This window comes from Zootermopsis nevadensis, unplaced genomic scaffold, assembly GCF_977971745.1.
Source record: "Zootermopsis nevadensis isolate Lab colony 2312 unplaced genomic scaffold, Znev_1.0 Znev_ptg000024l, whole genome shotgun sequence".
NCBI classification, from domain to species: Eukaryota; Metazoa; Arthropoda; class Insecta; order Blattodea; family Termopsidae; genus Zootermopsis; species Zootermopsis nevadensis.
In genome coordinates this window covers 14,076,489-14,092,517 of record NW_028259156.1, presented here as the reverse complement: position 1 = coordinate 14,092,517, position 16,029 = coordinate 14,076,489, and the positions used below count along the sequence as shown (strand labels likewise).

The 16,029-nt window shown below is 40.9% G+C and overlaps 2 protein-coding genes across 20 annotated transcripts in view; one reads left to right on the top strand and one right to left on the bottom strand.

The window, feature by feature from the left end:
- Positions 1 to 9,859, bottom strand: part of LUBEL (Linear Ubiquitin E3 ligase) — a 39,798-nt gene extending 29,939 nt beyond the window's left edge. For all 6 annotated transcript variants that reach the window (XM_087355296.1, XM_087355295.1, XM_087355301.1 and 3 more), the window contains exons 1-2: positions 9,649 to 9,859; positions 16 to 102 (exon numbers count right to left, since the gene is read on the bottom strand). In XM_087355296.1, coding sequence (XP_087211422.1) covers positions 16 to 102; positions 9,649 to 9,654 — 93 coding nt within the window. In that variant the 5' untranslated portion in view covers positions 9,655 to 9,859. The remainder of the gene's footprint in view (positions 1 to 15; positions 103 to 9,648) is intronic.
- Positions 1 to 16,029, top strand: part of LOC110830893 (uncharacterized protein KIAA0513) — a 45,917-nt gene that overhangs the window by 25,669 nt on the left and 4,219 nt on the right. The window contains exons 2-5 of one of the 14 annotated variants that reach the window (XM_022066269.2): positions 8,284 to 8,374; positions 13,074 to 13,169; positions 14,539 to 15,081; positions 15,512 to 15,613. In XM_022066269.2, the coding sequence (XP_021921961.1) occupies positions 13,163 to 13,169; positions 14,539 to 15,081; positions 15,512 to 15,613 (652 nt within the window). In that variant the 5' untranslated portion in view covers positions 8,284 to 8,374; positions 13,074 to 13,162. The other 13 variants (XM_022066272.2, XM_022066274.2, XM_022066270.2 and 10 more) reach the window with 13 other exon arrangements.

The following is a 16,029-nucleotide window of genomic DNA, read 5'->3' as shown; positions in this document are numbered from 1 at the left end:
CTGTATTGTACTTACCACCCAATGGGGCATAGCGCGAGCAGCTCGGAGCCGGGTGGAAGGATTGGAGATCGTCATAGGTCGCCATATCTCGTTGCCCGAACTCTGTAATAAAAACACGTTTTAGTCAGTTCAGTTAAAAGATGAGTCAGTCAGACGCTGTTAACTGCAGAAGTAATTAGTACTGACTTGCGTGTCAGCATGATCACGCGTGATTAATTCGAATTGACAGGGAGAAAACAGTTGTGCCCTGTTTTGAAAGAATTATTTTTGGCGTTCATCGGAAACAACTGACGAAAACATGAGAAGATTTCGGAATGAATGGTACTCCGGCCGAGATTCAAACCGGCCAACTCTTGAATGCAAGTCAGACGTGTTACCGTTCGTGCAAGTATTCTGTCTGGTATTAGAAAGAGAGGATTTGAAAATGTGGGTCTGGAAATCGTAAATATCATAACTGAAGTTTCAATTTTTTTTCCCTCGGGTTAACCTAAATATCTGATGGGGTTGTTGAAACGTGATTGTCGCTGAGTTTGGTTCTTGTGTCCCTCCTGCCTTGTGCTGTATCTGTAATTGGTCTTCTGGCTGTTAATACGGCATATTAATAATGAACTGATTTCCGTCTACGTCAAGCCCACCTAACGGACGTCTTCTGTTCGTGTTTTCCGACTGAAATTTTGTATACATTCCACGCGTCTCGCTCACCATGTGCACAGCTGTCCTCATGTTTTCTTTGTGCCCATAAACATCTGTACCTGTTAGAGAACTGGATGCAAACTAAACTGGTGGGATTACATACGTTGGAATTATTTATAAATGATAAGATTTCAACTTTTTACGGTGACGAATATAAAGGTGGATGTCTTCTAGGATGTTGGGTCGCGTAGATATTGACCGACGTTTCAGAGGTGCTTACTGCCTCAATCATCAGGCTCTGATGATGAAGGCAGCAAATGCCTCTGCAAACTCCACAAGACAGTCTTCTTTCCGTTATTCCTGAGTCCTCCCTGAAGGAAAAATGTCTCATGGAAAGCATTACAAGGATTCGGTTGTTGTTCTTTGTTTCTTTTTTGAGGAGTGACTGAAATAATACATGAAAGAGAATGGCCATGATAGAGATTCCATATTTCAAACTAGAGAGGGAACTTCTTCATTTAATTCGGAATATTGTAAGAGGTAATTTGTTAAATTTTATGTTGCTGTAGATTAGCTAGTAGAGGTAGTCCTGTTTATCGAAAGGCTGAGGACGTAAAGTCCTGTTTATCTCAAGACCGCGGCCGTCAGTTGTCGTCTCCCACGCCGAGCCGTCGCTGCTCGCCTACTTATTCCTTTTTTTTCCCCTGTAAGGTCACTCGACATATCGGAATTGCTTCACGGGAATGATCCTGTTATTTTCAGGACTGGTAGAGTACAGTGGTGAAATAATGTATGTATGGCTTTTAGTGTCGTGTGAAAAAGCTGTAGTGGAATAGTTTCGTATAAAAAGCTTGATACTACACACACAAGATCCGGAAATAAGACATTTTTACCGGAGAGAAATTGAACGGCGACAGAGACGCTTGATTAGCATTCAGCTCAAGAAAATATTTGCTCCGCACAAACTTCATCGTGGTTAAGCACAGAAATTACCGAAATTGGTTTAGAATTCTTAAAATATATGTATATGAAATTGGCTGAGGTCAAAGAAACCCTAATTCTTATGTATTAATTAGTTTGTTACGGTTCTTTTAGAGTTGTAAAATAGTGCAACTTTGTCTGTAGCTGTAAGTGAAGTCCTAGAGAGGACCGTCGTTTCGTTTCAAATTTGTGTAGAAATTGTTGGGTTTTTTTCTCCCAAGATCTGTACCGCGTTCACATAAAGCCCTAACGTGAATGTCGACACGTAGAAGTTCAAAAGTTCGTGGCACTTTTATGCAGTTCAGCGATCAATAACACTTTTCTCCGTACACGCCTCTTTCACTACCGGTGTGTTACAACTTCGGGAATTTACGTACACGTACGAGAACTCAGTCTGCGTGTTCAGGAGCCCAAAAGAAGGGGCAATAGTTTGTGGCGGCGAAGATACTTTGCTGCAAGGCTAACACGACGGCTGTAGCAAAGAGGTAGTGTTAACGCTTTGTGATGTGTTTTTGTTGTTTGTTTATTTCTCTCTTTTGATCTTCCTTTGTTTACATGTTTTATTTTCTCTCTTGTCGATTTCTTTCTTTCTGATTCTCATAGTGAAATGTAAGTACAATTCGTCACTCGGAATATGCGGCCTACGATTTCTGACGAGTTTACTTTGAAAGCTAAACCAATGTGTGTGTGTGTGTGCCATTGCTTTTAATGTAACATTTGAAGGACTAGAAATTCCGATTTAATTAAAGTCGGGGAGACGAGTTGGATCTTGTGTCTTAGGCTTATATGGGCTGGCTGCCAAATTATGAGGTAAGGCAGGGCTCCAGGAATAAACATTTTTCCGCTCGTCTACCCGTTCACATGTTCTGCTTGCTACCCGCTTCCTCACTCCTTGCTCTCAGAGTGTTATCCATTGAGACGTTTCAGTAGCCTCGGTTATGTCATGAATTTTCATACTCCGTGGTTCTGATTTTAGCCCTGCCCCCACTGTCAGCACGTCAGCTTATGAGGAACTGACCGGAAGTACTCAGAAAAGAATATAATTTTCGATGTGTCGCCTACTTTTTCGGGAAGGACGTAGTTGGTGCCCGAGATTCAAGTACTGAGGAGAAGCGAGGTTAAGTAACACACGACGATGGGAGGAAAAGAGCTAATGAAGATGTATATAATCTACATTCTTCACTAAATTTTATTAGGGAAGATTAGGCTTGTGGGATGTGAAACAAAATTTTGGCGGGAACGCCTAAAAGAAAGAGATAAATTGGGAGAACTAGGCGTAGATGGATCGATAATGTTAAAATTGATCTTAATGAAGTGTGTGTGGACTGGATTCAACTGGTTCAGGATAGAGTTTAGTTATGAGCTTATGTGAACACGGTTATGAACATTGGTGTTGTGTAAGAGACGGAAATGTCTTGACCAGTTGTGGATTTTTTTTTACTTTTGAAGGAGAATTCTGTGCTATAAAGTTACTAGGAGGGAATTAACTATGGTACGAACTTTGTAGACGTGCTGTATACTTGTGCACACAATTATTTTATGAGTTTGGAGGACGTCTGGTCCACCGCGAAAGCAGCATGTTCACTGCTGTAGTAAATAGTGTTTCGAAACCGAATTGACACTAAGTGTTTGCTCTGTAGTGTAACTAACGGTAAAAAAAATATAATAATACTTCGGAAACTGTATATATATTTTATATTTTTGAGTGATTTGTAATTGTGGCGTGTGATAATTTGCATCCAACCGGTGAATTTGCAGATGTGGACACACTTTTCGCACTGCTGCTTACGACATTGTGGAAATGCTTGAAGTACGAATTTTTCCTTGCGATTTTGAATACTGACATTTATTTATCACTTGCAGATGTTTCACAGTGAAGGATGCTTTAAGTTATACGACAATTTTAGATCCTTCTGATGCGCATAAATTTTTATTTTATTTTGTATTTTACAAGCTTTGAATGTGTCTGGTAGTTTTACTTTTTAAATTTTTAAAACGTGAGCTCCAAGCCCCATTAGTCCAGCCTTCGGTCCTTATTTTGTTTGTCCCGTAAGGACATCTTCAGTATGGACTGGGAAGGAGAATTCGTTTCACCTCAAGTTTCAATGCTTATTTCTGAATAATCGTCGTGCCTGAATAATCAACTGGCTTTCTTTCTCAGGGAATATATTTATAATCCTTATTATTATTGTGTCATATTGTCGGTTGTAAGCCAGTGGGTCACTGGAGTTTGACCTTTGTGAAGGATGTACAGTGTGTACGAGCCCTGGCAAAATAGATTACGCTGTCGGAGCCTTGACATTGAATTAATATACAAAACATCAGGTGATAAACAGACCTTGAATGACAGCAGAGCGTGTGTTACAGTTATCACTTGTGTCCTTGTCGATTTCGTTACGAATTTCGTGTCTTACAGTACATTTTTGAATTTGCGTTTAAATTAGCCCATCATTTAATTTTTAGGCACTTTTCACTGTGCGGAGAGCGTATTAAAATCGCTCAGTCCGTCTGTCTGTATGCATGAAACCACTAGAATGGCTGGAGTAATTTTTATTAATTTTTTTATTTGGGGGTTTTACTGAAATTTCTCCACGCATTCAAATTTTGGTCAAGGACGAAAGTAATGAAATCTTTTGCACGAAGACCTGCATGCGCTTCGAAGTGAGTTGGATAGTGAATTCCGTAGCCAGGAAATTCCTCGGGCATTCGCGAGTGTGAAAGGTTAAATTCCGGAAGTTTATTAAAATACGCTGTAGCAGTGTTGTAAATGCAAACACTTGAAGGTGGTTGAAGGCAAGAATTTGAAGAACTCACGAGTTCGGAATTCAAATTGTCTATGCAGTGTAGTTAAATTCGAATGTTACTAAGCCGTTTTGATACATTGAGCAGATTTACCACTATTAACCGCAACTGGATAATTTTAACACTGACTGCGTTGATTTACGTCATCTGCCGGTAATGCCAAGATGCTGAGCGTCGTGTGCTCCTGAGGTGTTTCCGTTCCGAAACACCTCATTGATGAACTCTGATGAGTAGAACTGTGTATAAATCCACATCCCAAGGGAGTGGGATGTGGAATTCCTTGTGCCGTGGCAGAAACTTTAAAAATAACGCGTTTTCCCCTCATACCTCAGCTTCACAGTCATTTCATCACCGCGTTCTTTTACTTGCTTGCTTGAAATTATGTTGCTGATTTTTTGTTGAAAATCGTACGGCACGGTGTGAGGTTTTATTCTTTTGTTTTTTAACTGTTGCTGAAAATATGCCAGACCATTCATAATTTGCAACTAACCATAAAACTCGTGTCCAATTTTGTATTGTCCATTACGCATGGCTTGTGTGTTTCATTTTGGGGCCACAGAATGATTCTAGCCCGATGGAACGACATTCTCGTTCTTCGATCTCTCCCCCATTCCTGCGGACGAGCACCCAGGTTCCGCATACACTAGGTTTATTCGTGAGTTTTTATGACGTTGTTTCAACCATAGAGGTTATATAGCGTAAAGTCAGATTTGGAGATAAGAAAGGCGAGTGATAAGAGAGTTTGGAAGAAGCTGCAGTGGCCTATTTTAAAGTTGGATGCTTAGTTTGATTTTCGATTCCTTCTCAGTTGGAAGGGGTAAAAGGAGTGACTATAAATTATGGTAAATTGGAAGCACAAAATGGTCGTGGATTTGGGTGTTTCAGCAGTTTCGTGGAGGGACTGAGGAAAAAAACAGAATCCCTCGTTTGAGGTAGACACGGTATCAAGAGTCGAATCCTGGGGACCCAGAATACGAACCATGCTCCGTCTAGCTTAAACTAGTTGTTGTAATTTCCATGACTATGCTAACAGAACGATACAAATTACAGTTATGTAATTATTTATGTTTACCAGTGACATCTTTAGTTCTGGGCATCATTTAAAGAATAGAAGTCTGGCGTTGCTGTAGGCGTATAATTATTGGAAACGATTAAAGATTACGCGTCATGTCTGCATGCCAGGCGTGGATTGCTGTGCATAATAACTCGTGGAGCAGCCAAACGACATTGAACTCTTGTCTGTTCCCCCAGCATTGCTATGACCGCGATAGCTCTCTGTATGGATTGTATCGATTACTTGAAATGTTCACCCTTAAGGAGCTTACATACTTCTCCATGTCTCCGTCTGCGCCCCTGCGTGCAACTGTAATTTTCGTTAACCCTTCTGGGAGCTTGCTTTGTTGCTGTCATCTGCAGGCCAGAAGAAATTATAATTCATCTTAGACACTAAATAATTAAGATAAAAAATTTTACCGGCTCAAATTCCGTTCTTGCAAATCGAAAGGTAAGTCACAACACTCCCTCACGCCCTGCCAGTTCATTAACCGTCCTCGTAGAAGTCAGTATTATAATGCATCGTCATATCGACATGAAATAAAGAAAGCTTCATTGCCCGCTTAATAACGAACTTCTTACAATCACAGAATCATGTATTTGTTCCTGCACATTTGCGCGCACACGTCCGGGCGACAGTCTTACGCTGTGCTTAAATGCGAATGAGTGCTCTGTTTACTTTTCAGTGTAAGGCATAAATCAATTAGCGCGGAGACATTTTGTGTAGGACTGTTTTTCCTTTCGATTAGTGAGGCTTTCTTTTCAATTGTTCTTGATCAAGGGACTTTATTCTCAATTCGCCTCGTCTCGGCCCGCAGTAAATTTGTCGGATGTTAACCTTTTGAAGCCGAAGCTAGTCTAAATAATATTTAGTCATCCAGTTTGTACCTCAAAGAAACACAGCAACACTTGACCATTACAAAGATCAAATGGTTAACGCTGCTTAGGGAAATAATCCCTTTTTACATTGAAAATATGTAAACATTTGTCGGGATGAAAGATTTTTTGAACAGAAGTTTTAGAGTTAAATGAAATAAATTTTAATCGCAGTATCCCAGTACAGTATTTCCGAACGCAGTGCGATTTTCAAGATAATTACAGAAAAGGGATTTTAATATTGTGTCATGTCGTAACTCGAGAAGTTTTTGACTGGTTTTAATACAATTTGTATTCGAGGACCTTGGTCGCCCGGCATGCTTTATTATAAGAGCGCATCTGTAGGTAATATTAACGAAATGAAAGTCCATGATGAAGACAGCGAACGCTCCAGACTTACTGCCCTCTGCGTACATTTTCCAACTTGTTGGATCTACAACAAGGTTGGTCTCGTAGTGATCACCTGTGAATCTGTTTCGTGATAATCTGTGTTCTTTCGAAAGCTGACCAAATCATCTCCAATGCTATTGTCATTTGTAGAGATGACAACAAGACGTATTTTTAAGCCTAGAAAACAAATGCGAATGTTTGATGCGTGACGTATTTTTCCCCCGGATTTCGACCTTCCCGTCGGGATTTCCCTTCCCGAACTGGCGATTTTCTCTTCCGACCTCACATCTGTAGTCAGGAACGTACGTCATTAGAAACGTTGCATCAGGTCAGTAATGGAAACATAAAAACATTGCTTACGATCTGGACCACATCCTTTCTAGCGCCTTCTGATAAGCTTCATACGATTAATGCGTGCTCTTAAACCGCCTTGCTTTACAGAACTTTGTATTATAATTACCACCGTCGGAAATGGTCGTATATAACGTTGAAGATTCTGATTGAACTCCATTTTTAAGTAAGTACCATCCGACGAAATAGTTTGTCTGTAATTTTAGATACGTGGCCAGTGAGTGAATTCGCCTCTGTTGCTTAAGTTCCTTCTAAGATACTTTCAGTGGTTGAACCATTTATTTATATTTTCTACCACTAGTGGCTCGATCATAAAGTAATGTGATACGAGGAAGTGGAATGCATTTGTCAGGACGTAGTCCAGTGGCCAGCTGTTGACAATATGGTAATGAACCTTCTGATTTTATACGAGGTGGCGAATTACTTGGTCAGCTGAATAATGTCTAGAATGTAATCTTTAAATATACCTTGTTGCCTTGAACTAATTTCTTAATCATAAATACTATTCCAACAAAAGAGGTTTTTTCCCCCTGAAGTGTCAGTGATAAGACATAGTAGTTTGTTATATAACTAGACAGTGTTACGAGTAAGGACAGCGCTGTGTAGGAGTTTACGACTTGAAACCTAATGTATGTCCAATTATGTTCGTTTCGAAGTTATTTGCGAATAAAGAATGGGTTTTTATCTTATTTCATGTAAACTTGAACAGAAGCAAGATTTTCTATTATATTTAACTCAAATATGTGGCGTATTTTACTTTAAGTGCTTTTAGTGTGTGTTACTGTCATCTAGAGGTACCTAAATATTCTCAAAGTTATGTCGTTCCTCGTGTTTGAGGTAGTGCCGGCGTGCTGTCTTGTAGGTGCCTACCAACGAGGCGGCAGATTCATCCGATTGGTTGGTACAGACCCACAAGACCGTACGTCATCATATCCCATAAGACCAGCATCGATATGAGAACGTCACAGGTGTGATGTAGGCAAAGTCCTGTAGTATAATTTCCTTTTACCATTATTAATCCACTGGAATTATGTTTTATTCTGTGTAGAAGCTACTTAAAATTGTCACAGTTTTGTCAGGTACCTAGTGCGCATGTCTCGGTCCAGTTTATGAACTATTTTGTCTTTCACGATCGCGTAACGAAATGAACAAGACGGAAGGACTCTGACGTAGAAAGACTATTACTCTTCCTTACAGATTAAACTCGAGGATCGAAGAAGTACTATAGATGCCAGACTTACTTTCGAGGGGCCTTGGAGTTTGTTGTGTTTGCGAGAAGACAAACAAAGTGAGTAATAATATTCCTGTTTCTGGTAATACGACAAAACACTTTCAAACTTTGCCATAATCTTCTTGATAAATTTCGTTTCGAAAATATCTCGGGAAAGTACAGGCTGTGTTAGTTCTTACCTAAATCATCGGATTTATCTCTTCAGGAAGTGACACGTGATCTTGCAGGGTAATGAATTATTTCTGAAGAAACAATATATGTATATATAGATTTATACACAATTGAAATGTAAGCCAATTCTGTTGCGTCTGTACTTGAAATAGCAACCCATGCTTTGCGATAAGTTCAAGTGGCTCTTGTATGCCAGTAGGTGGCGGTTATAACTGATACAGTAGGGCACCGCATCGAATATCTTCCTGGCTACTCGTTGTGAGAGAAATTTCTCGTGATTCTTCGCACTGCATCCAGGACATTTGCCGGGATAGGATCTTTAAACACGACCGCCTCATACCAAATTCTTACCTACTCACCATTCATTGCCATGTTCCCTCTCATTCCACAACATTGGCCTGTGATATATGGAGTTGAAACAACGTCGTTAATATGAATAACGCACTCAAGCAAGGCATTATTTAAAATACGATATGACCGTTTACTTCCAAACTTGCTCATTTGATTCTGTGTAATCTGTGGCATTAAAATAGCGTCGTCAGATAACCTACGAATCATACATCCAACTTGTTGGTATCGTTTTGTAAAGCGTCTGAAATTATATGAAGATGGCTGTTTCTGGGATGCTGGACCGTTTCAAAGGTGATTACTGACCGACTGCCTGCCTGTTTGCTTTACTACCCTGATGATGGAGGAAATAAGCATCTCTGAAACGTCTGTGAACTTATATCCGACTACACGGCGCAACATCCCAGAAGACAGTCATCTTCGTAATCGCTACCGTGAGAACCTGAAATCTCACATTATTCCCATGAGTCTTTTGACCGTGCTCTAAGAAATCAGTTTATTTTCGGCACGCTGTAGGTTCCAAATTAATATTCTGTGTTGTCTTGGGCACTCGACGCGTATCATGAAAGTACTGATGCAGTACGTGGAACTGTCTCACAACTGAAATGTCTCCAGTCTTCTAAAAACAATTTTTCGTCGGTCTTTTTACCACTGTTTAGTTAGATCACGGACAAAAGTGTCTGAAGCAAAATATAATAGACGATTAACATATTTACGACCCATGATGAGTCGCTATCCACCTACTGAGAAACGATGAATATTTTGATTGGGTTAAAAATTCTTTAAATACTTATTAACTGCGTGTAACTTACGTTCATTATGGGTGACTGTGCATTCCTAGACAGAGAGACGATGCACTGATAATCAGTCACTGGTCCAGCGTTAGGATGGCTTGTTTGTGGACCCACCCCGGGTATCCGCGAACGTACTTGCTGTTTGCCCGAACCACGGTCCACTTGCCGCTGGACGGTGTTCTTCCGCTACACAAATCTCGACTGCACGCACGGATATTCCGCTCTCAGACCGGTGCTCGGTGGCGATGCATCGGTTTTCTAATTTTGGATTTTCGGTCGCCTGTCTTTTTGATAAGTCGCCAAGTTGAGTTGGGAAGAGAACAGAAACGAAAGCAAGGCAAAGCAAACTATTCCCACCCTGCGGGTTAACAAGTGCTAGCGCCTGCTACCGGGGCTTGGTCTTTGCTTTGCCTGCCCGTCGTTGTACCGTGTCTTAATTTTAACTTCGGAGAGTCGTCGGGCTCATGAACCATGTACATGATCCACCGGATTTAGTTCGATGACTCCATTAAAAATTATGTAGTGGCATTTTTACCATCATAATAGGAATAAAGATTTCCGGGTTCAGCAGTGGCCGCGCGGTCGCTGGGACCGTGGGTTCGAATCCCACTCAAACCATGGTTGTTTGTCCTGTGTACAGGCAGAGGCCTTTCGACAGGCCGATCCCTCGTCCAAGGAGTCCTACCAAAATGTCTATAGATCAAGCCAACGTAAAAGTTGGGACCCGCAGTGCTCGGGCACTTGAAGAACGGGTCATTCCCAGTATCCCCAGTATAAAGATTTCCTGAGGTCTTCAGGTATTCTACACACAATGAATCAGTTTATTCTGATTTTTAACCTAGCGACATGTAATTTGCTTTTAATATTTGTTGCCTTAAAGAAGAGTTCTCCGCCGTTTACTGAACACACATAAACAAACACACCATAATTTAGTATCAGCAAATCATTGAAGCGAAATGAATGGAATGGCCACTTCGGGAAAGCGCTGTATAATACAGGATGCTTCAGTACTCATATTTTAAAACGCCTGAGGCGTCTTACTACACAGCTGACATTTCTGGAAGCGTTTCCAGAAATGTGTTTGTTTTCTGATACAGTTAAACTCTCTTTCAGCAGCGAATGATCTGTGAACTCGGTTGACTGAACCAATTTATCATATTTTGCCATTTTATTACCGGAGTATTCATATTCTTTCGAACCGTGCCACCTTGCCATTCTGCATTTGGGGTGTGCGGGGAGCGTGGAGGAAAGCTCCATGTTATCAGACTATGTATACGTATGTATTTATATGCTGTGTATTTATTTACGTTTCCTAGAACTCCGTCTTACGGGGGTGAGCCGAGTGGAATGTTGGAAGTTGTCCAATCAACGTTTCGGAAAACATTACGGATGTCACATCGAACTCCACCCGCAAAAACCTAAAGACAGTCGTTTATTTAGGTTAATTGCTCCTTAGTACTTTTGCAAGCGAAATTGAAGTACCCGATCTGAAGAGAAACGTCGACCTCCAAGATACAAGTTCGTGAACAGCGCTGTTTTTTAATTCTCTGCTTTAGGTAGTAGGCTAATGAATTTGCAGCCACACACACCTTTCTGTTCGAATATCTGGATTAATTATGTTAATTATTATGCATTAAGGACGAGATGTGGGCATAAACATTGCTAATTGGATGCCAGTTAAGTTTGTAGTTCATGCTGTACAACGGAACTATACCATATGTTTGGTGAATCCATGGTTCGAACCCCAAACGTCAGTGGTCTTGAATGAAATTATCTTCTTTTCCAGCGGTAGGATCTACGTATCGCGTTACTTGGCAAATTAGTAAATTTAAATTTGTCTCTGTCCCTAAATAAATAAATAACATGATTAGGGGGCAAACAATTAAGCTAAGAAAGTTGTCCAAACGTTTTCGAGAAGTTTAAAATGAATGCGTAATGTCGTGTCTACCCGTTCGGATGTTACGTCATGGAACCTGCTAACTAGATTTGTATTAAATTTGATATCCAGTCAGTATAGTGACTAGCTACGGGCTGGACGGTCGGGGTTCGATCCCCGACGGGTGCAGAGGATTTTTCCTCTAGCCTCTGCGTCCAGACCGGCTCTGGGGCCCACCCAGCCTCCTCTACAATGGGTACCGGGGTCCTTTCCCGGGGGTAAAGCCGGCCTGGGCGTGATGCTGACCACTCATCCCCATCTAGTGCCGGGGTCAAGGAAGAGAGGAGCTATACCTCCACTCACCCCAAACGCCTACATGGCGTATAGTGGGACAAACTTTACTTTATCTACACTGAAGCTTGTCGGGAGTAGGCAGTGAATTTTTAAACTACACTTTTAGAACGTAACGATAAAATTTGCAATTTACGTCAGAGAATACGTAAGTGACGGACTTGTATAATTGTAATGCTGCTTTGAGAACTTTGATGTGTTATTCCTGGCTTCTAAGAAAGCAGAACAGCGCGTCAGGAATTCTCTACACATCGTGTCATGTAAGAGGGCTAGGTCATGTGTTCTGAAAGCTTTTAATGAATGGGCGGTCGGAGAAGCTGCCCTATTTTAGTAGTTTCTGCTACTAATCGTAATTCTAACGAATGTGAACAAACTAGAAAGAGCTGTTACAGCGAGACGTGAGACATCGGGAGATAAGCCACCCAAGTGTTGTCAAAATATCAGTCCGATTCAATAAACTCTTCTGAAATTAAATTATATTCTTCAGTATGTGGGAGTTTCTAGGTTCAGTCCTCGAGGTAATATTTTTTTCTTCTTCAAAAATTGCCCTAGTTTTGTCCAAATTTATGCTCTACCAGTGCCTTCAGATGAAAAATATACTTCTGTTTTCTTAATCCTTGTTGATTTATGAAATTTAGATACGTAATGTAATCCCAGCACCTACATATTACCTAATTCTGGTGGCAAGAGTGAAAAGGAACTTGTTATATATTTTTTCGTTCAGTGCTTAAAGTGAAAGTGAAGTGAAATTGTCATCATGATTCTTTCCCCAAAACCAGTTAACGGAAATTCGATGTGCTTTAAACATCGAAGATTAATAGTTTATTCTATAGGCAAGGAATGATTTAAGTAGTAATGCGTGTAAATCGTATGGTAGAATTATTGCACGAATTGTGATGGTGTCCTTTTACGACATGACTGCCAAATTATGCCATGCATTAACTAACGGGCACGGTAACCGAAACGATGCGATATTTGCGTAATCTGCACTACTGAACTGAAAATAATCGTGCTTTTTCCACGAGTCCTTGACACAGTTGTGTGTGCGCGCGCCTATATTCTGGAGTGGTAAGGATGCGTTATCGCCACCCATGAGGTGCACGATAACGAAGTGGAAATTTCCTTACAGAATTAATACTGTGCTGTAAAGCCTTAACGCGTGTGATTATATTAAATAAGATTGGGAGCCGATTTGAGTAGGTGTTTAAAATTACAGATGTTCCAGTTAATCGGTTCACGGTGCCTTCCTTCTCAACACGGCGTGGCGCGTCGACAGGTTACCAGTGGAGGTGACGACCGCCAGATATGGAGGGTAATTTCGAATATGTTGAACAAGCAGTCGCGTACAGCTGATAAGGTGTGGCCTTCCGGCTTTAGAGTTGGGCAGCGAGGCTAGTAACTCTCCACCTTGAAACGCGTGTTCCTAAGTTTTATACAGGGCCTCGGTTTGAGAACAGGGTACTTAGAATATGTAGGCAGGAGGCTGGAAAAAATTGCTTAACATGATCTCCGCAGATTGTAATCTTCGCCAAATAGAGTAATCCAATCAAGGAGGATGAGATGTGTGAGAGATGAGAAATGCATATAAAATTTTGGTTGGAAAACCTGAACGGAAGAGACCACTCGAAAGACGTAAATCTGAATAGTGTTTGTGGGGCTGCACAGAAGAATGGCTTAAAAGACACGTTAGCACACAGGCATAAATTACCTTGGCGTAAGAACGGCTACATGTCCAAAAATTGTATGTTATAAGTTTTAGATGCCGCATTGCTGTTGTCATGGTAACCGTGACGTCGCGTTTGGCAACCAATCGAGTTTCGCTCTGAGGCCACTGTTTCGGAAAGCAGGCGCGCGGCGGCCCGTGGCTTCATAGGCTGGGGTATGACACCGCGTCGGGTTGTGGGGCGAGAGTACGCCGTGCAACATCCGGGCGAAGTAGAATCGTACGTAGGTGGGTTGATTCTTATCACTAATCCCAACGGAGGAGCGTCATTCATAAGTGATCGCCGGTAAATGACATGTAGGTCCTGGCGACTTCTACAGATATTGATCTTGTGTTTGGATCAGCTGATAACTTTGTGTGCCGATGTGTGTCAGACAAGCCGTCGGAGGCAGCATATTTGGAGTTTAATTTCTTTCTAATGAAAGTAGTGTAATTGTTCACGTCAGTATTTTCGAATATAATTGTGTATAAAATATGAACCCGTGGGCGTTGTATCAGTGCTAAATGAATATATATTTAAAATACCAATGTTATTAATGTATGAAGATTTCTGTCTTCTGGGTTGTTGCGCTGTGTAGTCTGAATATCGCCCTGATGATGGAGGCAGTATGACCTCTGAAACGTTGGTCAACATCGACCAGACTACACAGCGCAACAACCCAGAAGACAGAAATCTTCATACTCATTGCCCTGATGACGGAGGCAGTATGACCTCTGAAACGTTGGTCAACATCGACCAGACTACACAGCGCAACAACCCAGAAGACCACTGTGAAAACCTCAAATCTCACACGTTCTTAATGTAATTCTTAAGAAAATGCAGTAAAGTTATAAGGAATGTAATATAAGCATGAGAGAGTTTTTGTTTTGAAATAGTAAGAATAAATAGGACTAAATAAGTGTTTATAAAACCCTAGTATTTAGAAATAAAGTAGTTACAAATGTAATGTTTTTGCAGCTCCAGCGGCAATGGTGGACTTTTTGAACTCTGCACCCAAAGATGGGAACGACGGTCATCTCCGACACATCATGGGGAAGACTCAAGGTATTCTCAGATCAAGATTTTTATCTGTGATTGAGGGCAGCAATGATCTCATCACAGGGCTGTCATCCAAATTAGAGTCTGCACTCAGCCTCAGCACAGACTCCGCTTCACAGGACAGCGCAGTACCAACAAGTAATGTAGAGCTGGACCATTGCAGTCAAGCGGCCCCTGAAGTCTTTACTCGGAAACTGTGGTTCCCGCAGTTTGGCTCGGGACTCTCTTTTGAAGACTACACTGCTATTGCGAGGCATAAAAAGGAGAAGGAACTTTCAAAGGAAGATATATTTGGGTCAAGAAATGGTGGAAACGGACTAAAAGTAGATGACGCAAAACCCAGAGAAGATCATTCATGTGCGTCAAGTGAAAGCAATAATGATATTTCAAGCAAGTTCAACCAGACAGTCGAATTGAGGGCGACAGGTCCTGACCCTTACGATAAACTTCGATATAAGTCAGGTACGGTATAAGATCTTAAATGTTGTATTAGTTAGCCTGCAACAAGTACATTTTAAGCCGTGTACCAGTAACTGAAGTTTTCCAACTGTCATTTTGTTTCCTTTCATTTACCAATAGTTATTAAATACTCAAAACACTTTGGATTGACCTTTATGTCATGACTAGAGAGTCAAGTTTAGCAGTGTTAGTCGGCGATCAATCACCAACTAACACGGCTGATAGCCCGAGAAGACTTTATTAATGAAAGCCGTCATGAAAGCTTCACATCATATAGAAAGAAATTTGTTTTAAAAAAATATGTTTTCACACTCTGTAAGTGGTGTAACTAAATCACGTTTGGTTTGTCATTACCTCGTTCTCTATTAACTAATTTCTTGTTATGGATTACTGTAAAATGTAAGTCTGATTTTCTCACTGATTACATTAACAGAGGCTCCGAGCAGTGGCTCGGCGAGCGACGGAGATGGGTACGGTCCTAGCACAAGTCTTGACTTATCTGATCATGATGGAAAGAAATACTGGGTCAGATCTGGTAAGTGGAATTGGTATATTCCGAGATATCACACCAGGAAATGTAATTAAAAAAAACAAATCCAGCGAATTTGCATTTTGATATTACCCACAGTCATCACGTCCTTTCAAATTAACAAAATTGAGTAACAAAAAATTTTATTACCAGGATCCATTTGTTGGCTTGTGTGCAGATGTTGATGAAGCTTAAGGATCCATCACAAATTCTTTGCATGGTCAAATAGGAATCACCTGAGCGGAGGCTTATTTAGTTCGTTTGTACATTTTTTCAAGGCCTCAAGTTTAATCAAATAACTGACTATACGAACTAACTCTGGAATTCATAATCTTCTTTGATCAGCTGATTGTTTCTGACCTTTGTCACAAAAGCCGCTGTGGCACCCTATCCAGATTCACTCCAGTCCAGTTAAATGTACC